The sequence below is a fragment of the Tasmannia lanceolata genome, unplaced genomic scaffold (assembly GCF_043159265.1).
Source record: "Tasmannia lanceolata isolate RefF3 unplaced genomic scaffold, GAP_Taslan_0.1 ptg000005l, whole genome shotgun sequence".
Classification (NCBI taxonomy): Eukaryota; Viridiplantae; Streptophyta; class Magnoliopsida; order Canellales; family Winteraceae; genus Tasmannia; species Tasmannia lanceolata.
The window spans coordinates 22,351,454-22,374,414 of NW_027518682.1; the positions used below are offsets into that span (position 1 = coordinate 22,351,454).

The following is a 22,961-nucleotide window of genomic DNA, read 5'->3' on the forward strand; positions in this document are numbered from 1 at the left end:
GAGGGGTGAGGAAATGGGGAACGAAGCTTCGCTTATAAACGGATTGGAGGGGGTGAAAGATGGTTATTTTGGGCATTGGAGGGGGCCCACAAAAAGTAACGGCGGGATAAATTCGGGAAAAAAACATACGTGCTTTTTTGTAGGACCAAGGTGGATAACATGAACTACACTCGTTTTGTCTATATTAACGAAAGTGCCACTGCTCGCCTTCATTCTAAATTGGGACTCAGCAGGTAAAAACAACTACAGCTATATTCGGTCTGTGTACTTAGATGACCACCCACGTGTCCAATCAATGTACATGACTATTGATCTGGGCCGTCCGATTGCGGCCAGTCCACAGTTTTTTTGGGGGCGGGGAAAGATTGCCCACAGCTTTTTATTTTCGTCACAAGTATTGTCACGAAGTTCGGAATTGTAAACTTCTGAAATCCTTAGACAGAAATTTCGGTACTAGTCACATAAGTTTAAAAATTTATGTAAATGACAGAATTAAAACAAAATAACAAATACAATTTAAGAAATGAAAATTGTAAAAATTGTCATCATATAAAGAAATTAAATAACATATTTAAAAAATGAGAAAATGGTTTGTGTGCAGCTGCACAGATAGCTTATATGTGCATGGCTGCCACAAACCATGTGGGGGCTACTTTTTTGGAGGGATCTAAAGCATTCATTTGGAAGGTCCTTCCATGGATAGGGTGTGTACAAAAAATATGCCCTTAGGATCATCATAACACTGCCATTTGTGGAGGGAAAAAATGTCCATTTTCTGTCCATTTTCCCCTCCAACTTTGATTGGGTTAGCATGATTTTATAGGGCTGATTTTTGGTACACACCCTATCCATGAAAGAGCCTTCCCAAAATCAGCTTATCAAATAAGATTAACCAACATATAAAAAAAAGTTAAGAAGCTAACATCTTTAGATAACAAAATTTTCGAAAATATAAAATAGCACTATCAAGGATTTTTTTAATAAAAATAAAATAATTAATTTTCAGAGTGAAAAAAAAAAACCGATTCCATCAATCAGTAGGTTTGGCAAGAACACACATCTAATAAAGTCAGAAAGCGCTACACATATATCATTAGTTTTTATTTGAATTATTCTTCCTCTTAGTTTCTATAAATATAAATCAACCAAAAATATAAATTGATATACCATTATTAATTGTTGAATCAAATCAATAATTAATTGACGGATTAAAACTATAATTGATAAAACACTCAAAGAAGATACAAAATAAACACTTAATTATAATGTAAAAAGGTGAAAACTCAAACACTTTGGTTGAAATTGTGGCATGTGGATCGAAATTCTGTGATTTATTTGTTTAAGTGATAGTATTCTGATCAACATGACCAAAATATTGCCTAAATTTATAAATGTCAACAAAAGGATTTTATTTTCATAGGGATGCAAATGAAAAATAATCGATTATTTTGGGTTGATTTCAATCTGGAACATGATCACAACTATGAGATGGTTGATTCAACGAAAGCTTTCTAAATATTTTTAATGGATCATTTTTCTTACAAAGGACCATCTATATATTGGACTATCCAGATTGATGGATTGCCGGAATCAAAACTTGAATCCCGTATCCTATTCTGATTTCGGTGATTAGTTCAAAAAATTGAATGGAATGAGGGGGCAAAAATGACACGCGCGGGGGTAGAATTAAATTGGAAAAAAATGATGGAATCTGTTTCCCTCCCAATATGTGGTATTCTGATTCTGCCTCGTTGGAATGAAATTTTTATTGAACTTTTTAAATTAAATTTTTTACTTTTATATTTTTTCCAAGGTGATAGAAATAGAAATCAGATTAGGATACCGACTCGGGATCCTGATTCCGGCCATCAAAACGTAGCATAAAGGAAAATCAAAATTGAGGGGGCTGTTAGGCTCCCTCCTAAAAGGCTCTTATTGGGACCGCACCACTTCTCCGTAATCCGATACATTAGTCCAAAAACAAACGACAATCACGCTTTGCCAAATGCAGTGGAGAAAACCTTGCTCAGATGATCCTAGGCCCTTGATCACATTCTGTGCTCCGCCAAGAAAAGCTAAACCGTTGAATTTTGCAATTTTTTTTTGTTCAGGATGGGACCCAGACCATGTGGGTTGTGTCATGATATGCTCAACAAGATCAACAGTCTTGATTTCACGTGTCTCCTGATAGGAATACAAATTTTTGCTGGTACCATTGATCTTGATATTGCATTCTTGCCTAGTCATTCTCAAGCTTAAATTCTACTTATGATTTACACTGTGAAGAGTAGTCGAATTTATCGGCGGAGGTGGCGGTAGCACATGAGTTGTCCGGATTTATGATCCCACTGTCAGCACATTCGAACCGTCCACTTCGCGGCTCTTACTCTCATCTAATGATTTGTAAACCGTTGATCAACCATGAGGAGAAAGACTAGGTTCCATGATTGATTCTTTGGACACCGAAATCCAGTGAATTAGTTGGCCTTCGGCATGAGACCGAGACCTACTTAGTTGCCTAGTGATTCAAATCAATGATGTTGATCACAAATATGAATTTTTTCGCTAATCGGAACTAATCTCACTGGAGCGAAACTGCATTATTCAAAAGAATATAAAGTGAAGGCATGCATTTTGGTGGGTACAAAATTGATGGTAATTTTGTAATATTGGACAAATTAAAGGGTGTTTTATCTTCTATTCCATGTTTCCCGTACCAACCAGAAGGCTGTTAGGTCACTAAAAAGCTTAATAAGAAACCATTAGTTAAAATTTTATAAAAATGGTATGAAAGCGACAGACATGTGCAAAGTTCTCCAACCCATTATCCTTTTCACTTATTTTTCTATGATAACATTGTCAATTAGCCAAAGGAGGTAGACTTATACAGTGATGATAGTCATTAGGGGAAGGATACTATGCCTGGCCTTAATATGAGACGAGATTAGAAGCCTAATCAGAGTCCTATCCATATGACATTAGCCTAATCTATGCCCTACATTTTTGTAGACCTGACTTTGGAGATGGCATATCCTAAAAATTGCAGTTCTCAAATGATCTTAATTCTAGAATCAATGGCTTGCAAATGGGTCACATTCAAATTCTATAATTGAATGGTCAGAACAAGAGAGATTTTAGAGAACCAACAAATGAAAGATCCGGATCATGTCAACATCATGTTCTCATGAGTTTCTCATGGTAGGAGTTTCTCATCGCATGATTCCCAAGATGGTGGCAGATGATTCCTTCGCCGCATGTAGACCAACCGACTCACACAGCTATCTATTGTAAGATTCCATTTAACTTGTGTCCTAATCGTGGGTTAAAATTAAAGTACTAATGTTTTATATCTTTAAAAGATTTTTATAAGGATTTTATAATCCCTGAAATGTAAAATCCTGGATTTTATAAGCTTAAAACTGGATTTTTATAATCCTTGGTGGTAAAAACCAGGTTTTAGGATTTTATAAGCTTAAAACTGGATTTTTATAATCCTTGGTGGTAAAAACCAGGTTTTAGCTTGTGTAAGTCGCAGAATTTTACAATTCTGGATTATAAAATCCATGTAACCGAACGCCCCCTGCATACATGGGGAATGTATGATCCCCCCACACCCACCCACGCTCCTCAGAAAAACAAAGATATAAAAAAGAAATTATATTTCCAGTTTTCCATCCCTTTTTCAAGTATTTCCACCTGGCTTGCTTGTCTATTTATTTCTAAAAATGGCTGAATTGCCATCTCCGTAAATATTTTATAAGTGAACCTAAAGTCATTTTCAAGAAAAGATAAACAAAAGCACTGCAAATACTGAGAAAGGTGTAGTAGCCGTTGCTTGGGCCACCACCCCCTTGTAGTGTAAAAGGGTAGTCATAAATACACTATAGGGGGCTGGCCCAGGGAAGAAAAGGGGGCGAATTTATCAATTCCCATAAAAAAAAGCTGTTGAAAGAGAACACTGCAGTGAGGAAATGTGCGGAAGATGTAAATGGAGAGGGACGTTTTCATTTCATCAAATCATCAGACAGAAACTTTTGCTACCAGGCCCACCGACCGAATGGATATAGACCATTCACTAAGTGGGACCAGCACTACAATGGCCATTATCTCGATTAGGCTACTCCATTTCATTAACAAGATAGATTATCTTGGCATCATGCGGCTGGGCCCATTGCTGTCCGGAGACATAGAGAAAGGCTCTAATAGTATGTGGGACCGCCCAATAAATCAATATCTCGTCATTTTATTTTTTCTACTTCTTAGTTCTTACTAAATGGTGTTAGGTTTTAGTTTTTAAAAACTGTGTAGGAAAAGTCCAAGGAGGATTTAATTTATCAATTTCTCTCACAAGAATAAAGGGTAGTTACAATAAAAAAAATAAAATAAACAGAAAGTAGGATGCTTTTTCAGTTATTTACAATAAGAAAGTAAGTTTGTAAAGATTCTCTATTTTACAATTCTGTATATTTTTATTGTAAAAGAGAACCGAAGCTCGATTTGTCATAATCGTAAACAAGTGGTTCTTTTGTTGGGTAATGCAGATTGATTGGGTCGAGTAGAGACCAAGAACATGACCAATCATAGCCTATGGAGCCTGCCAAAAACTTAGGCATCTTTCTATTGATTGAACCTATGTTAAAAGTAACTTAGGCATCTTTCTACTAATAGTGCCTATGTTAAAGTTTAAAAAAAAAAAAAAAAAACTCCTCATGTATATTTTTTTAGGGTCGGAACTCGGAAGCATGTGCTTAAGGATATGGGTTAGAGTTGGATGTGAGGTGATTGAACTGATGATTGCCCCCTCATGCGAGTTTTAAAGTTTAAAAGTATACATGATTATTCCCTCTATCACCTGACAAGAAACTGTAGCTACACTGATGATTGCTCTCAGGTTGGTTTTAAAGGAAGAAGAAATGCAAGCACCTCACATGGGAATGTGGCACATCTCCTTCAACACATGCTCCCAGCCTTCGAAATCTTACATTTAGATTTAGCTTAATATTGCCCTTGTACAGAGATCCCAAGGGTCCCACGAAAGTTCAGGATTTGTATGGAGATTGTGATCCCAGTTTTCTTAGGAAAATAATGCAAATCCTCTGTCCCATCAGATAATTTTATAAGAAAGCTAATGCTATTAAATTTTGGAAAAAAGTACATATTTAACACCGGTGTGATAGGTCTATCTAAGATACAAAGAATGAAAGAAAATCAATAAGGAACACATGGGTAGAGGTGTCAATGGATCTAGAGGGTCTGATGGATCCTTCGAATCCCAACATTAATGGACAAGATTTGAGCACTACAGTAGGATTAGAATTGTGTCCATTAGATCCATATCGCAAGGGCCTCAATTATTTTAAATCATGACCCAGGGGTAGCCCCAAATTTCGATAGAGCGTCCTAAAGGACGCCAATGTGTAAAATTACCCATTACATTTTTGTTCATTTATATCTGTTCACTAGGGGTATTTTGTCACATTAAAAAACCCTACTCAAAACTACAAACAAGGTTTTTTTTTTTTTTTTTTGAATGGCTAGACAAATAAGGTTTTATTTTCCTGCTTTTTATTTTGATGATGATTCTCCTCTCTCTAGTTTCTTCTCTCTTCCTCATCTTAACACTAAGCCCTAATTATGTACCACATAACTCTGACCTAGGACACTATTTTAAATGGATCATGATCCGTGACCCATTTCCTGTATTGTAATGGGTTAGAGGCAAGGTTTTATATCCTCTTGTTATTATTATTTTCTTATTAATAAAATTTAAGGTACTGGCCCGGTTTCCTAGATAAATTGGGGGTTAAAAAAGTTTAAAAAAGAATTAAAAAAAGCTCAGAAAGAAGGATCCGAAAAGGATTGGACAGACCGGATTTGAATGATCGAGACTGAGACATAGGTAGATTTGATATGAAGTGGATCTGGTTTACACCCTGCACAGGTTACATGGTCTAAGCATCCGCTTGCTAGTGATAGAAAAACTACTGTTTCGATTTCACACTGATGTATTCCAGGGCCCTTCTTTAGCCCTTGCATAAAGAGGGCCCTTGCATCTATCATCCCTCATTATATTTAAATATGACTCAAGCAACATATGAGACCAATAAGAACAAGCTCGAACACTATTGAGCCATTTAGAAGATTCTTATGCCTTTATTACCGAAGACATTGTGATGAAACTGTTTTAGATGAACTTATATAGATGACCTGATTACTTGCTGTAATTTCTACATCTTATTAGTATGGTTAGTTAAAACCTATTAGAGATGTGTTAAGAAGATAGAAATTTGATACGGATATGGTATAGGTCTATTACAGGATTACTTTTTGAAGAATACTTTAGTCATGTTTTTATCTTTTATTTGTATTACTTTAGATGAAAGATTAAGATTAATTGTTAAGTAATATTTAGGGCTTCTATTTTTTAATTTTGGCTTCTATATAATGTAATGATATGAGGAAGGAAGAAAGAGTTGAATAAAGTTCACTTTTGGGACATCACTTGTGAATGGAGCATTAGCTCTCTCACATGGGTGAAGGAGCTTCACTCCTTTCACGTGTTATATTGGTGTTTTTCTCAAAACTATGGCATCGGTTTTCAAACCCCCAAGAGATTATTTTAGATGCTGCTTGTGTTGATCTTCATCTTGTGTCTGTTGCTCCACGCTCCCTGTATCAGTTGGTATCAGAGCACAACTTCCCGTTATTTTCAAGTGAAATCAACAAGAAGCATGCTTCATGGCTATTTCCTAGCGAAATCAACAAGTCGTTGCACCACACATCTGCCAATCTGATTTAGCCACGGAGAACGAGTGACTCCAACAACATGTGGATACTTTCACATAGCTAGCATTACTTGAAGCCCGCATCCATGTGAAGACACCCATGGATCTGAGAGTGCCGTCGAGAGCTCTTTTCTTGGCTAGGCATCATGTAAGAGATCAAGAAAATATGATAAAAGAAAGGAAGAATAGAAGGTTGGTGCAACGCCGAAAATTAGATTTGGAGGACGATGGCCTAAACTCGAGGTCGTGTTTTCTTCGAGCGGGGCTGAAGGATGCATCGGTAAAAGTAACAAAAATCATTGTCAAATAGAATTGTATATAATGGCAGTTGTTTTTCATTGTTGCCAGTGAGTCCTCTTAAACAACCGTGTCATTTAATCAGTTATACTTCAACACTCCCCCTCACGTGTGGCCCCTCTTTTTTTTGGGGGGTTGGCAGTTTATATATTGGCAGATGTTAGGTCCTTGATCCATCATGACTTTTTTAGGGTTCCCTGAAGAAAAGCTAAACCTTTAATTTTTGTTGTTCTTCATCTTACCTATGTGATGTCTCTCTGTGTCCATAGGGTTTTCGATTTTACATAAGTGGGAAATCTCGTGATGTTCTTCAACACGATCAACTGTCTTGATTGTGCATACATGACCCCATTTGAGAACTTACAATTGATAGTTAGCATTGATCCTAACACCTATCATAATGCTTTCATATTTTATTTCGTGATTTTAATTAAAAGAGTATGCATTCCTGTTGATTGTTGCTTCATCCTATACATCAGTTAACGACCAAAAGATACTGGATTTTCTTTCGGATCGGCCTTGAAAGGATAAGGAAGTTGATTGCTGCTTCATCCTAGACATAAGTAAACGACCAAACGATACTGGATTTTCTTTCGGATCGGCCTTGAAAGGATAAGGAATATGGGAATGACAATGGACATCTATTATTTTCGCAAAAGGGAAGGACCTGTTAAAGTATAAACGATTAAATGACACCAACTCTAACAGCAAGTATAAACGATTAAATGACACCAACTCTAACAGCTTAAGCTTTTGGAGTAAATTGTTGTTTCACACGGTATTGCCTGGCGGTAGAAAAGGTTACCATTTAGGAGTGTTGAAGTTTAAATGATTAAATAACACAAGTCTAACAGATTCTCCAAATTAGCTGATTATGTAATTCACGAGTACTGAGCATTTTGATCTCTTAGGCTTGGTGTTTGTCGCTCTTATGTGCTGAGCCTTGGTTATCCCTCTGTCGCATGTTCTGAGTTAGGCTTGGTTTTGTGCTTTTATTGTATCATCTTTCTCTTTATCTAATGATAAATCAGTACGGTCCCCGCTAAACCCCAGCTTACCCATTAAAAAAAAAAGAAAAAAAAACTCTTAACAGATTAAGCTTTTGGAGTGATGGGTTGTTTCCCAAGATTAAAGTTTAATAGGGCAGTTAAATCTGATCTGCCTAGAAGATTAAAGTTAATTGAACAGTTAAATCTGATCTACATGGTCCAATCATGTATGATAGTACGAATGGTCTAGTTATAGGGCTGCAACTCGAGCCGGGTTTTACCCCACCCGCATCGACCCGACCCAAAAATAGCCTAGGTTGGGTTCAGGTTTCATGGGTTTCGGGTCGAGCCGGGTTGAGCATTCAAAAGCCCGCATGAATCTCGGGTCGAGCCGGGTTTTAAGGGGCCCGACCCGACCCAACCCGACCCGAGTTACATAAGATATATTATGTAAGTTTTTTTCTATTGTTAGTTAAAAGTTAAAAGTGAAAACCTACGCACCCACTGTTATTGTATGTGAGTGTAATTTCTGCTTCTATGAGTTGAGTTGATTCAAGTGTTTGATTCAGTATTGTTTGATTGTAATTACAACATTGTTTGATTACAACATTGTTTGATTCAAGTGTAATGTGAATGTAATTACATCATTGTTTGATTCAAGTGTAATGTGAGTGTAATTTCTGCTTCTATGGGTTGAGTTGCCTTGCCAAACAAGAATTTTCCTTACAAAATTGCGTCAACGTGAAAAAACCCGACCCGAGATTTATCCTGGGTAGGGCCGGGTTTGGGAATCGTGGGTTTTCGAAAAAAAAAAAACCGGACCCGACCCGACCCGAGTTGCAGCCCTATCTAGTTATGCCCTCACCGTCCATCTTGATGGGTGAAGCATTTATTCGCTACGGACTCCATACGTATAAAAAGAATCCAGGTGTTCTTCCAAGAAAAAGATCCCCGGTCCCCACCTTCGACAGTCTGATTTGTCTTATTCATTTAATTCAGTTGAGGTGGCTCCTCTATCATCCACCAGATGGCTCGCGAAATGTCTTGTGCGATGGCCCTTAGCAAATCCCAGACTATACACCCGCATTATAAATTCAGCGAAGCGGGATTTTCTGGATCCTTCTTCTCACTCTCTGGAACGTTCCTCTTTAGCTTTTAAAATCCACCTCTGCTCCACCCTATCCTCATCCCAACTGTTTCGAGAATTCTCAGAGATTTCGTGCCTGCTCGCTTTTCTAGGTAGAATTCTCAGCGATTTTATGTTTATGTGAATTTATCTGCGAGGATGTGGTTCCTTTTCTCGCTTCTTTTACTTATTATTCGGTATTGGTAACATCTGATTTTCTTCTCTCTGTCTTTTCATCTGATTCTCTGTACAGCTTCTTGCAGCATTTTTCTAAATCAAAACTGAGAAATAATGAGTCCTGTCGCGGATTCTTCGAGTTTCTTCAATGGAAATTTGGCTTCTGCTGTGAACCATTTGCTTCATTTCCCTGAAGAAATCGAGAAATTGGTTCTCCCTTCGCTCTCTCAAGAGAACCATGCCACCAAGGGCTTGACTAGCATTCCTGTAGACATTCTTGAAACCTCAAAGGAATATGTCTTTTACTTTGACGTGCCCGGTTTATCCAAGACTTATATCCAGGTAATGTCCCTGAACCTCTCTGCATCTATAATCGAAATCCTAATCTTTATTAGTCTGGGTGATTTGTGAGTTGTTTGAATTGGGTCTTCTCTGCTTCTGAATTTGATGTGATCCCTTTTTTTCTCATGGGAACCCTAGGTTTGCATAAATTGGTATGCATTAGAATTTCCGCCTCACGTCATTCATCCAGTTACTTTGCATTCAAACCCACATTTTGGGGGCTTTGCAAGATCTCTGGGAAATCAATTTTTTTTGTAAATGGTTGTGGTTTTGCTCATGTTTCGAAGCTGATTTCTGTGCAGGTAACGGTAGAAGATGATAACATTTTGGTAATCAAGAGCAGTGGGAAGAGGAAGCGAGGGGATGGAGAAGATGAAGGGTGTAAATACATTAGGCTAGAGAGGAAAGCCTCACCCAAGTTCCTCAGAAAGTTCAAGCTACCTGAAAATTGTAACTCCTCTGCAATTTCAGCTAAGTGCGAAAACGGTGTCCTGTCTGTTACAGTTGAAAAGCTTCCACCACCTCCCAAAGGCAAGACTGTTGAAGTTGCTGTCTCTTGAATGGGGATCGAGGAAATGATTTTGACAACTTGGGGTTTAATTGAAGGGTCATTTTGTGAAGAATTCAACCAGTTGTAGATGAAGGATGTGTTTTTGTATGGAAAGATCAGTGTAATAAGGGGAACACACTATTATGTTAGATGTTGTTGGAAACACTGTTATATTAGATGTTGTTAATGGGGTATAGTTGTAGAAAGCAGTTTCTATAATTTTTCTCTACTGTCAATGCTGATTTCTCTTCCTTACCTTCTTTATGCCATGTTTAAAAAAAAGGGTGGTCCAGTGCACGAGGCTGCCACCATTGCGGGGTCTAGGGAGGGCTAGATGTATACAGCCTTAACCCAGAGCTAGATGTACGCAGCCTTACACCTGCTTTTGCAGAGAGGCTGTTTCCGTGACCCGAAGGCTCGCCCTCTTCTTTATGCGTTGTTTGTTCTTTATAAATGGCTGGAAGATAGACAGCGCCACACGAAATTTGAAAATTTTCAGTCCAAGCCTAGTGTGATTTTTTCTGAAAATAGTAGAAATTTTATTAACCAAAGGCAAATCAAAGGCTGCAACCAAATAAGAATACTACAAAGAAAGAAAGAACAAGTCAACGAGGGTGGAAATTAAAAATCTGTAATGCTGCCGATCCACTCCCCCCACAAGAGAAAGACAATCATTTGTCGACCAGTCCACATGATGATAACTTATCCAACAACTCAAAACGATCCAATATCTCTTCAATCATGACTTCAAATGACTGATTTGGAGAGGATGAAGAAGCGGATGCGTGTAAAGTATAAGAGTCACCTTCTGTTTTCTAATAGTTATTTTCTTCACATCTGTAAGAAAATGAATTGAGTTCTGGAACGGGAGAGCAGGTAACTAAACACATCCTCAGGTAACTAAACACATCCTCACTCCTGGCATAAAGAAATTTCGATAACATTTTATAAGATTTTTCACATAGGAGAAACGCTGTGTTAATGCTAAATTAGAGTTATGGAGAGCTACTTTGGAATCTTAAAGGTTTTAGACTGAATAGGACTAAGGCAAAATATATGGAATGCAACTTTAGTAATAGAATGAGGCGGGACGAGGACGGGGTAAATATGACTGGACAGGAGGTACTTAAGAGGGATATCTTTCGCTATCTTGGTTCAATTCTACACAAGGAAGGAGAGATTGAAGAGAATGTTAACCATAGAATAAATGCAGGTTGGTTGAAGTGGAAACTTACCTCAGGAGTTCTATGCGACCGTAAAATCCCTACCAACTTGAAGGGAAAGTTTTATAATACAGCTGTGAGGACAGCCATGCTGTACGGCTCAGAATGTTGGGCCACCAAGAAGCAGCATGTGCATAAGATGGGTGTAGCGGAGATGCAAATGCTTAGATGAATGTGCGGTCACATGAGGTTAGATAGAATTAAAAATGAAGACATTCGTAAAAATGTGGAGATGGCACCAATTGAGGAGAAGATGAGAGAGCTTCGCTTAAGATGGTTTGGACATATCCAACGTAGGCCTCTAGATGCTCCAGTGCGACTCGTGCCAAATTGATGGAGTAAAAAGAGGTAAAGGTAGACCGAAAACAACTTGGGTAGAAACAGTGAGGAAAGACTTGATAGTGAACATAACAGAGAACATGACCTTGGATAGGATAGAATGGAAGAATAGAAGAATCCAACTAGAACCAGGATTAGAGCCGGGTAGATTCCTTTTATCTTCTTCATGAATTTTTTCTAAAAGATTCTTTTAGCCGACCCAAACTAGCTTGGGAGAAAGGCTTTGTTGAGTTGAGTTGAGAAGGGAAACTCCGTCAAATTTTTGGAATAAAAGCTATTTGAATTCCCTCTACTCTACAAGGCAACTACAATGCTCATTGTTAATAGCCTATGAGAATTCCATCTTAATCCCATAGGGAATGAAAAGAAAAGAAACATGCATACGTATTAAATGAGTCTGGTTTCTTGAATCCTACAATTAGTAACCAGATTAAAGAAGTCTGGCCTTCGTCTATTGTCTCGGTTTTATTTTTTTCATTTATTTCCGGGATTTGCTAGCGTCCATCGCAGAAGGCATTTTGCAGATGGTCTGTTGCATCTGACAGCAGCCACCCTGAGAGTGAAGACAAAATCTGCTGAAAAGTGAGCCTCTGTGGCTGCTGGCTGCTGTCAAATGCAACAGACCATCCGCAAAATGCCTTCTGTGATGGACGCTAGCAAATCCCTTTATTTTCAGTTAAAACTCCGTCGTTTACTTTCCTGTTACTTTCCTGTTACTGTGGCTAAAATGTAGATGATCCCTTCATTTCTCTTTCTTTTCCTTTGAATGAACACTTCAGCCACATTTATCAACCATAAAAAATAAAAATAAAAATCCGCAGTCCAATTGTATAAGAAGGGCGAGAACAAGAGAGGAAGGGACTTTGGTGGGAGTGGAGGAAAAAAATCCTACCTAAAATTAGTTTTTTACAACTCAACTCAACTCAACTAAGCAGTTGTCCCAAACTAGTGGGTCAGCTAATGAATCCTTTAGAAAATTTTCATGAAGAAGGTGAAAGGATCTACCCGGCTCAAATTGACTAAGTTTGATCCTGACACTAGTTGAGTTCGTCTACATAGATCATTTTCTTTCATTTTATCCTATCCAAGGTCATGTTCTCTGTCATGCTCCTAGCCCTCAAGTCTTTCCTCACTGTTTCTTACCAAGTTGTTTTCGGTCTGCCCCCACCTCTTTTTACTCCATCAACTTGGCTAGGCACTTTAAACCCTATCTCATACCAGGGTGGGTCCCACCTAGTCCCATGCCTAGGTAGGCCCCCACTCGGGACCATAACAGCCCAAAAGTGGCCAGTGACAGCAGCGAATCCTTCGCTGAAATCGTTATCAGCACAACTCTCCTTCACTGCAGGCACGCATCCCCACGAGTTTGCTGATATACATAATTCAAATATCTTCAACTATTGTATAGATCTATGTTCCAACATTGACAAATCTACAACTGGTCGGGGTCCGCCTAACCCCAGCTTGCCCATCAAAGAAAAAACATTGACAAACTACAACTGCTACTTAGTTGAAATCACACACACCACAATTAATATAAAGCCCTGGAGGAGGAAGCAAAGGCCCTCGTTATCTTACTAATTTTCGAGGCTTTTGAACCAATCAGTGATAGTTCTGGCGAGAACCTTCGTATCATTCAGTGAGAGAGACTTCAACCCCTGTGCGAGAGCATCAGTTGGTGTGTACAGATCACCCACTTGCCATTTCACATCCTGAGTACAAGCAAAAACAAATTCAATGCATTTTTGTCCTCATTTTCACGAGTTGTCATTATTATGCATGCAAATATTTTTGGGAGGGCAGAAGCACAAGTGAGGGCCACTTGTTCAATGATCTAAACTATTTATCTACTAAGCTTTCTTATGAACACCCCCATTAGACCATACTAAATCTTTGATTTGTAGAGGTTTCTTGATGAATGCAAGTTTTTTTTTTCTGTACTTTACAAACCATCCATTTAAAAGGCTATAAATTGGAGGCTCACAATCGCTGCTGATGAGTAGTCTATATTCAAATTAATTCTTGAATAGAAAAAACAGAGTTGGGAAAAAAAGAAAATGGGTAATGGATGTGTACCAAGGGCCTGAGTATCTGTTTAGAAGCGGAAACCAGATGGGTTCAAGAGAAAAGTAAGAGAGATTGGTTAAATAATGCCCCCCATGAAAATGACGAGAGAAGTCCAAAGCCTTCATCAATTAGCGAAAATGGTAGAAAGTGGTAAAGATCGAAAGAAAAAGGAGGAAATGGGTTATGGATGTGAAACTTTCAATAATTATTGGTTTGAAAAGATTTAACAATACCCACTAATACATTAATTAAGAGCAAACATAGGCCCATAGTACACATGCATGATATCCTAGCAGGGAAATCTTGAATGATAAAACAAGGGCGGCCCAGTGCACGAGGCTCCCGCCATTGCGGGGTCTGGGGAGGGCTAGATGTACGCAGCCTTACCCCTACTTTGCATAGAGGCTGTTTACATGACTCGAACCCATGACCACCAGGCCACAATGGAGCAATCTTGAATGATGCATATTGTAAATTTAATACCTGTACACATGGCGTGAGATGGTTTCCTGACAATGAAACCTTTTCTAGTGTCCCGCCTATAGACTCCACACGAGGCCTCAAGATATCTTCTAGAAGATCACTTTCATCAATGGCATCGAAGCTGAATTTCACCTGAAGAGCAAAAATGTAAATGCAGCATATTCATGAGAAAAAAGCTTGTCAACTTTTCAACATGAAATCCCAAAATAAATAGATCAGAAAAAGTACCAGTAGCGTGCGTGAAACATTGTACGATTTCTTACAAAAATCACGGTTTTCAGAAGGTGTTGGCATGAATTCTGATATTCCTTGGGTAACCTGGGAATAATTCAACACGTTTAATGGTATTTCTGATAGAAAATGTGATTCGAAGGTTCTACAAATTATAACACAACAAGAACTGAGGCAAGAGAAAAAAATAAGAGTATCGCAAGACCTGATTCATAACCGAGGGCAACTGATCAACAAATTTGGTCAAAGAAACCATGGCTTCCTGGTCGTATTCTCGTATTACTTCTCTAGTGGAATCCAATAGTGCTTTCCATAAATCTCCTAGAAAGTCAAAGTCCATGACATAAGGGAACATGAAAACAAGAGTCTCATAAACTCAAAACCATGGCTTCATTTTATTTTATAAAATGAAGAACCATTTTACAAGAAGGTCGTGCCTATGTTTACTTCACAACCAAAATCAAGATCTAAGAAAAAATAAATAATTAAAACACAAGGATAGGATCAAATACCTGAAGCATTTCTAGCCATTGCAAACAAAGGCGATGCTTCCATAATAGGCGTCAACTGCCTAACTACAGGACCCAACTGCACAGATTATGAAACATTTAGAATGTGCAAACTGGATATCTAGAGTAAATGGCACACACATTGTACAATAAAATCACAGAAAATTAACAGAAAAAAGATAATTACCTGCTCGAAGTATGGGACAGCCTCTGAAGCAGATTTATTGTTGTACGAGATTATGGCATTAGCCTTCCACAAGAGATAAGTGAAATCCTTTATTACACTCCATGATTGGTTCATTTATTCTAAAATAAAGAGAACTTCACAATCTGCACTCTGCTTTCACAAATTAAATGTATGATAGGCACCTTCTTAGAAAGTGTCATTTAATACACCCATTAACTCATACAGCATTTTCAATAAGTAAAAATGTAAGGAAAGTCAAACCTTGGGTATTTTCTCAGAAAAATAGCTTCCTGTGAGCAATTGGAGTAGTGCGCCGTTGCTGCAAGTCAACATTTGTAATGGAAAAAAGAATGAGAACTACAGGCAAATCAAATGTGAAAGCTAAGCAATCAGCTGTATTGGCATTACGACCGAAGAGAGAAAATAGAAAAGATTGGCTCTTGAAGCGTGCAGTAGATTTCTGGCCTGATGCAGAAAAATATTTTCTATTTTGATATTCTTTTATCTGAAAACATAATATATTGAAAGACAGGACAGATACTCTATTAGATATTTCTCTTGGAAAACGGGCAAAACAAATTTGTTAAATTGCGAGTCTTTCATTTACATACATGTTGATGTTAAGGAGTGCAATAAATAAAGTATCAAATACACACACAGCATGTTTCTTTCCGTTGTCATTCGTCTGTTTTCCAAGATTTTTTTTTTTTTAAACTGTTTTCCAGTACAAAGTCGTCTTTATTCCTACTAATCCCGTTTCCCCCTAATAAGTTGGTTTTGCCGCAGCTTCTCACCAACCCATGTTAAATGAAAACAAGAGGGAAAGTCAACCACGGCATCCAATTTGTTTCATATTCGATGATTTTATTGCCGTTAATTGCGAGATTTATTGCCGATTCTGGCATATCCCCTCCCCCCCCCCCCCCCCCCCCCCCTCTGCTACCATTAATCGTATTCTCTTAAATAGATATACCTATATCGAGTTTCCTTCCAGCAGAGTTTCGTTTTAAAACATTCCCATACAATCTCATTAAAACCGGCGTTTAAGATTTTCGATGGAGTTCTCCCTCTCCAATTCCTTTCAAGACTATCGATTAATATACAACCCCATTAGCTCTTCTTTAACTAATATTTTCTACCCTAAACCTACCTCTCTCTCTCTCTCTCTCTCTCTCTCTCTCTCTCTCTCTCTCTCTCTCTCTCTCTCTCTGCACTAAAGAAAATGGATTAAGTTGATGAATGCGTTGTTATTTGTTTATCTTAGGTTTGTTTTAGATTATAGTTCATTAATCCAAGGATTTATTAGTTTTTTAAATGAATACCGTATTTATATTGTTGCAAATTATGATGGTAAAATGTAACTTTATATGTATGAACTTGTATGGGCTTGTCACCATTTTTAGATTTTTAGGAGTTGCCCCACAGATCGTTGAAGGTTTCCATTTCAAACATTGTTGAAGGTCTTAAACCAAGAGTGCACCATTTTGCTTTGATGTTTGAGCACAAGCTCCATCAACATCAATGAGAGATATGTAAGTTAAAACAACCACCCGTCCCTACATATAGAAGGAATGATCAAAAGGCCAAGACTAATATAGATTCATTTACAAATATATGCAAAGTAGACGCCGACTACTGGAGTGATGAAGCCTCTGGTAGTTTCTAAAAGTCTTAGTAAAGACATAGAATGTGAATTTCTAAACTCAATGGGAGTCCATAGAAGGCACAAATCCATGCATGGTTTTACATGTACGAAGGTTAGAATAAAATGGCAAAATACACATCTTGCATAACCACTAAAATGGTGCAAATTAACAAAAATGAATAGAACAATCTGTTTAAGAATGGACAAATTAACAGGAAGGCAAAGAGCTTCGTAAACCCGACAAACAAGCAGATAGTCTTACCTATGACCAACCGAATAAATTGGAAGATGGAAAAGATCACCCACTGTCAGATTAGCACAGGGCAATCCAGATGTCAAAAGCTTATCCATACAGACATGAAACTTCTCGTATACTTCCCTGGCAGCTTGGGCATGATCAAATGTCACATTGTATAGCACAGATACTATAAGAAACCCTTCCTTCGCCAAAAGATAAATTAAATGGCTGCAAATACAAATCATCGTCGAGATAACTCCAAAGTCAATGTCAGCACTGGAATTCTTAAGTGAATAACAGAAATAAAACATGGTTTGTCATTTTATTAAATAGTCCACTGCATTTTTAGGAGCTATATGGAAACCGTGTTTTATTTCTTTGATGAATTATACTAACTGTGAATCAAATTAACTCAGGAGTGATCAAATCAAGAGTTTCCCTGAGGATGGTTCTCTTGTTGTCTCTTGATTTACCTGAAAGCAACTGAGAAGCATTAAGTAAATCTACCAACAGGTTTCTAGATGAAAGAAAGTGGTTCCTAACCTATAAGTAACTTCAGGAACTGCTCCAATGAACGCACCTCCCAAGAACTTGATAATGGCCTGAGGCTTCTTTCCATTAGGGGGGGGAATGACCAGACAAGAATCCAACCTTGTATAAATTTTATTTTTGTAGGTGTCCCCTCCGACATATCCATTAGAAACCATCTTCTTAGAGGGGCCTGCTGCAGAGGTTCTGTGTTTTCTGAAAGGTTGAAACTTGGTCTGAGAGTATTGGCGACTGTCTAGCTTCCTTGGCCAGTTAAACTTTCTCAAAGTCAATTCAGAGAGTCTATTTGTGGATACTGTATCAACAATTCCAAAACATCTGTTGTTAGAGTACTTATATCTGCACACAGAGAGGTTTTTCGGATAAGATCGTTTGAACTCCATGTTTGGCAGATATGATGTAAGCGACGCCATGTTATACTTTACAGGAGAATAATTCCAATGCTTGCCAATGTGACCAAGTTCTGCATCAACAGACCATCAAAACAATGACATATTTATCATCATGCTCCACCAGCCATATTGCAGGAAAAGCTGTATTGAAAAATCAACAATTCAACATACATATTTAGCTCCTATGGTATCATATTTTAAGGGCCACATCATGGTAGTTCATACATTCAAAAAAGCCAAGGCAAAGAGGAATAACTGCCAGAGTACATCAAATGTCAAAATTATTCAAAGGTATAATGATCACTCGGTAAAATAAACTTGTAAATATAAAAGATGATCACGCCAATAACGTTCCAGGTTGAGAAATCTTTTTGTACTTGTATGAAACCCACTCACTCCTCATTCATTAATTCATACGGTTTGATTATAAGCAGATTCACTAGAGTATCAATTTATCATACGACATTATTATCATTCATAAAACTTTATCATTTTCATATATAAATATAACAACAAAAATAGTGCGGCATAACAAATATACATGAAGAATATGAACTACCATGAGAGCTTGACCAATGATTACAGTTGTATGTATATGACAATAAAGAAGAAGTAAGCTTGGGGTATGAAATTTAACATGAAATAGCCCATTTCTTTTCGTCTCTTCTTTTGGTTGACGACAAACAGAAAGTCAACACCAAGGCTAGCTCAATTACCCACCCACCGCCTTTAGTAACAAGCTAAATGAGCAGATTGAGGAGGATGCGAATGCCAATTTTTGAAGGCATCAAGCTGGAAAGAAGTCGTACCACAACATAAACAGCAATAGTAGATTATTAACTTTGCAGATGCAAAGGCAGAGCAAAACCCTCAACAAGATTTGGAATACTACAAGCCGGAAAAGAGAAAAAGGAGGGGAATGTAACGAATTCTTACAAAAAAAGAATAAAAAGATCTCACATATATTAATTATTCTAAAACTCGTGAAAATGCTACACACCGATTCATCTACACAAGAACCATTCTATTGAAGCCCTAGCACAAGATTATAATAGAATATAAAACTAATCAGGCCAATTGTTATCAGGCAAAGGAATAGGCCGAATTCATAGATATAAAACCAGAGGAAAATGAGCAAAAGGAGAAATTTCCAACAGATTTTTCTCAAACTACATGAATTATAATGTACGCAGGAGCCATTCCTTTGGATATTCAATCACAATGTGACGCCAAAAATCAAAAGCATCAGTTCTCATATGATCTAGGCAACCCGAAAATCCTGATTACTAATGAAGCGGTTTACAGAATTCGAAGAGGAAAAAGAAGAAATAAATTTTATCTTTTTAAAAGAGGAAGAGCTAGAACTGAAAGTTACCTAGGGCAGTAGGGTTAGAGTTTTTCCTTGCTTGGAAGATAAAAGAGGCGGGGGGGGCTGTTGAAATGATGAAGGGTTAGGGTTTTTCCCTTTCTTTCTATCATCATAACCAAAACGAACATAAGCTTATGCTTTTGCCACGTCTCCGACCTTCTTTCCTTTGGTTTCAGATTCACTCCTCTCATCAGGTAAACGCACGCACGACGGGAATAAATTTAAAGGCAAAGAAAAACGTGAAAGGGGTGAATTTATCCTCAAGCAGTGAACCATTCTCAAAGAAACCGTTGAAGGTGGGGATTTTATCCGTTTAGGGGCGTTGTGGGGGGGGGGGGGGGGCGGATATCATTTCCCTAAAAGAAGCATTTAATAAAACAGAGAATGCTATGATCAAAACAAGTGAGTGCGTAGATCCAAATGGATGTAACTTGAATTATTCAGTATTTAGAAATCGTAAAGAAAATGAAGGTATGGAGGATAAGAACTGCCACTAGATTTAAAGGAAAGAAAATATTATAAACAGTTAGATGCAATTTACATAGCCCCATGACTGCCACTAGATTTGACGGCAAGAAAATATTATATACAGTTAAAAAGCAATTGACATAGCCCCACGCAATATCAATATACACAATTCCTTAAAATAATAGAACCTCTGACTCAATTAATTATTATTGATACATTCATATTAATCTCAGCCTTCTCACTTCAAATCTTCTTTGTATAATGGAGTATACTAACTGCATTGCCCTTCCAATCTGTACACTGAAATCTTCTATGTATAAGCTTTTACCTGCGCATTTCCAATTATTTGCCATTGACACTGCCCAAATACGACCCACAAAACTAGCACTTGCTTTTTATTTCCGACCTTGGTAGACCCAATGACCTTAAAGGTTGTAACACATAGCACTCTTCAAATGAGCCACTGCATTGAAACCAAAAGAGAGACTTTTCCAATCTGTGTAGAGGCTAAATCATATTTCAATCCCAAAAGGTTTGAATTTCAAACCTATAGCAAACTTTGTAGCCTAATCAAAACCAATTTCTGATTCTGTACCGGAAGGGTACCAAGCTCTTCTATTTCCGGATGACTCGAGAAATATTCTTCCTCTGAAGAGGCTGTCGTGGATAGAAAAGTACAGCCAATATAATGCAAAAGACCAAACCAACAGCTCCGCCAAAAGGTTGCCATGGTTGAGATCCGGTTACCCAAAAAGGAGCATCAGGACGGTATGTTAATAAGCCACCAGCTTGCAAGATGAAAGTAGCACTCAGTGCTCCTGTGCGCACCCCGATTGGAACAGAGAGATGACCCTGGCCTCTTTGTTTAACCCCAGCCAGAGCCAAAGACAATAGCCATAGTCCTGGCACAGCAGGTAGGGACCTGCAATCCCCCATCAAATAGAAGGGTTAGAACTTCCTCACTTTATGCAGATCCTGTATAGGCTAACATTATATGATAGAAATTGCGAATGTCTTTAGAACTGGCATGATTGACATGTTTGTCACTTGCCAGATTTACAAGCATGGCAAATGATAGATTGAGCTATGAATCAATTCCATAGAATAACCATGCATCCGCAAAAAAGTGGTGTGGTATTTCGCACAGTGCAACACATTATTCCTTCTGGTTAGTTTCTTGCTCCTGCTTGGGGGCCATATTGTTCTGTTTCATTCATTTTTGTTCTGTATTGTGTGTTATTAAGTAAACTGCCCCATTCCAGAAATAAATAACATAGTAAGTCCTGCTGTCTATGAAGGGGAGAATTTGACGACATAAATATAACAGGTTCACTAGTAAGTAGTGTTGTCTGTGACGTTGCAAATATACTAAGATTCAATAGATGAGCTAAAAAAATCTAGTGGAAACATAACAGAAGTGATACCGGCAGAAAATTAGCAAATCTATGCACAAAAACGAAAGACAAAGTTTGTTTTCCTTGTGTTGTTAAAAGCATGGTTTTAAATTTCGGCCGAAATACAAAATTTTGGATTCCGTCTGGGACCGAAATTTAAAAATTTCCGCAGAAATCATAAGATTTACAGCAAAATTTCCACCGAAACCAAAATTTCAAACCTTGGATAAAAGCACAGCTGCAGTGAAAGAATAATGTACCTCTGAAGTAGAGAAAATGCAAGCCCAGAGATTATAATTGCCCGATGATAGCCAAGATCTGTGGCAATTTCTTCAGGCAACCATGACCTGAATAACAATTCTTCCACTACAGCAACACCAGTTGCTGGCACGATTCCTTTAGCAGCCAGCAATAGCATTCTTCCAAAACCTTTGAGCCACATTATAGCACCTGCTGGAGATGAAGGAAGACCTGAAGGCCTAACAACATATGCAAAACCAAGTAATACATTTATTGAATGTACAGACAAGACAAGGAAGAGTCCTCCCATCAAACCCTTGAGAAAATCGTGAAGCTGCAACAAAGAACCCAGCATTAGTCCAACCCTCCCAAGTTTAAACAAAATTGCTAAAATCTCCATTAGTTTCAAATAAATAGCAAAATCGGCCCTAAATTTCAAAGAAGGAGAATAAAACAGAGATTGACATCCATGCCACCATGTTTTGCTAATGAGATGAACGCACCTTGTTTTACATGTTTAAAACAGCTGTCAAAGGCTATTAATTATTATCAAAACATGGTCACGCGGATATCAGTAGCCTAAGACAATTATCTTTGTGAATAGTCACAATGTCTTCGCGGAATGCTATCATGGAAATTATTTACAAAAGAAAAAGAACCACAGTAAACCATCCAATAAACTGAGCTCTATAATATTGGAAAAATAAATAAAAATTGCAACTGCAAAACTATTTGGAAAAATAAATAAAAATCGTATGTGCAAAATTGATCAAATAGCTGAGCTAAAAAAATATAGAAAATGGAAAGCAGGACATAGCTTTGAGAGAGAGAGAGAGAGGGGGGGGCATAAAAAATAAAAGTCACAAAGAGAGTCAATTAAGTTTGTTGTTTTTTAACTAATAAATACATTCCTAACTCAATTCAGCTTTTGTTGTCTCTGTTCTTTTTTTTTCTTCATTTTTTCATCAATAATGTGTTTGTTACTTTGTTATATCCTAAAGAAAGGTCAGGCCAAAAGTTAAAAACTTTTTTTATGCAAGAATGAGTCAAATCACTTTTTGTATCTGTTTGGTGTAAGAAAAGGGTTGGCTTGGGGAGTTTTCAGTGGTAACGACACAGTGGATTAGGGACTTACAGTCATGGTTTTAAATTTCGGAAAATTTCGGTTTCGGTCGCCATTACCAAATTTCGGAATTTCTGGAATTTCGGTTAATTGTAATTTTTTTTTTGTAAAAAAAATATGTCACAAAATTTCGGGAAATGAATTAAATATTCTTTTTTAATTATTACCAAATTTCGATCGAAATTTCGGAATTTCGGTTTTCCGAAGGTTCGAAACGGTTACCGAAACCAAAATTTTA

General features: G+C 37.7%; 3 protein-coding genes across 6 annotated transcripts in view; 1 reads left to right on the forward strand and 2 right to left on the reverse strand.

The window, feature by feature from the left end:
- The first annotated feature begins 9,203 nt into the window (after positions 1-9,203).
- On the forward strand, positions 9,204-10,521 carry LOC143877982 (HSP20-like chaperones superfamily protein). The gene is made up of 3 exons (XM_077380349.1): positions 9,204-9,310; positions 9,451-9,716; positions 10,019-10,521. The coding sequence occupies exons 2-3, from the start codon at positions 9,489-9,491 to the stop codon at positions 10,274-10,276; spliced, it is 486 nt and encodes a 161-aa protein (XP_077236464.1). The 5' UTR covers positions 9,204-9,310; positions 9,451-9,488; the 3' UTR covers positions 10,277-10,521.
- A 2,682-nt stretch (positions 10,522-13,203) lies between these two features.
- Positions 13,204-19,522, reverse strand: LOC143877981 (uncharacterized). 2 transcript variants are annotated; one of them, XM_077380348.1, is made up of 10 exons: positions 19,505-19,522; positions 17,840-18,200; positions 17,213-17,416; positions 15,567-15,624; positions 15,306-15,368; positions 15,122-15,197; positions 14,815-14,930; positions 14,607-14,696; positions 14,379-14,510; positions 13,204-13,540 (listed from the first exon to the last, which is right to left on the reverse strand). In XM_077380348.1, the coding sequence occupies exons 2-10, from the start codon at positions 18,148-18,150 to the stop codon at positions 13,406-13,408; spliced, it is 1,185 nt and encodes a 394-aa protein (XP_077236463.1). In that variant the 5' UTR covers positions 18,151-18,200; positions 19,505-19,522; the 3' UTR covers positions 13,204-13,405. The 2 variants fall into 2 exon arrangements, with proteins under 2 accessions (XP_077236463.1, XP_077236462.1); XM_077380347.1 differs by having other exon boundaries at positions 17,732-18,200.
- A 455-nt stretch (positions 19,523-19,977) lies between these two features.
- The window catches only part of LOC143877983 (uncharacterized), a 34,827-nt gene continuing 31,843 nt past the window's right edge, over positions 19,978-22,961 (reverse strand). For 2 of the 3 annotated variants that reach the window (XM_077380351.1, XM_077380350.1), the window contains 2 exons: positions 21,621-21,934; positions 19,978-20,888 (listed from right to left, as the gene is read on the reverse strand). In XM_077380351.1, coding sequence (XP_077236466.1) covers positions 20,582-20,888; positions 21,621-21,934 — 621 coding nt within the window. In that variant the 3' untranslated portion in view covers positions 19,978-20,581. Of the gene's footprint in view, positions 20,889-21,620; positions 21,935-22,961 lie in introns of those variants that run through there. The other variant, XM_077380353.1, reaches the window with a different exon arrangement.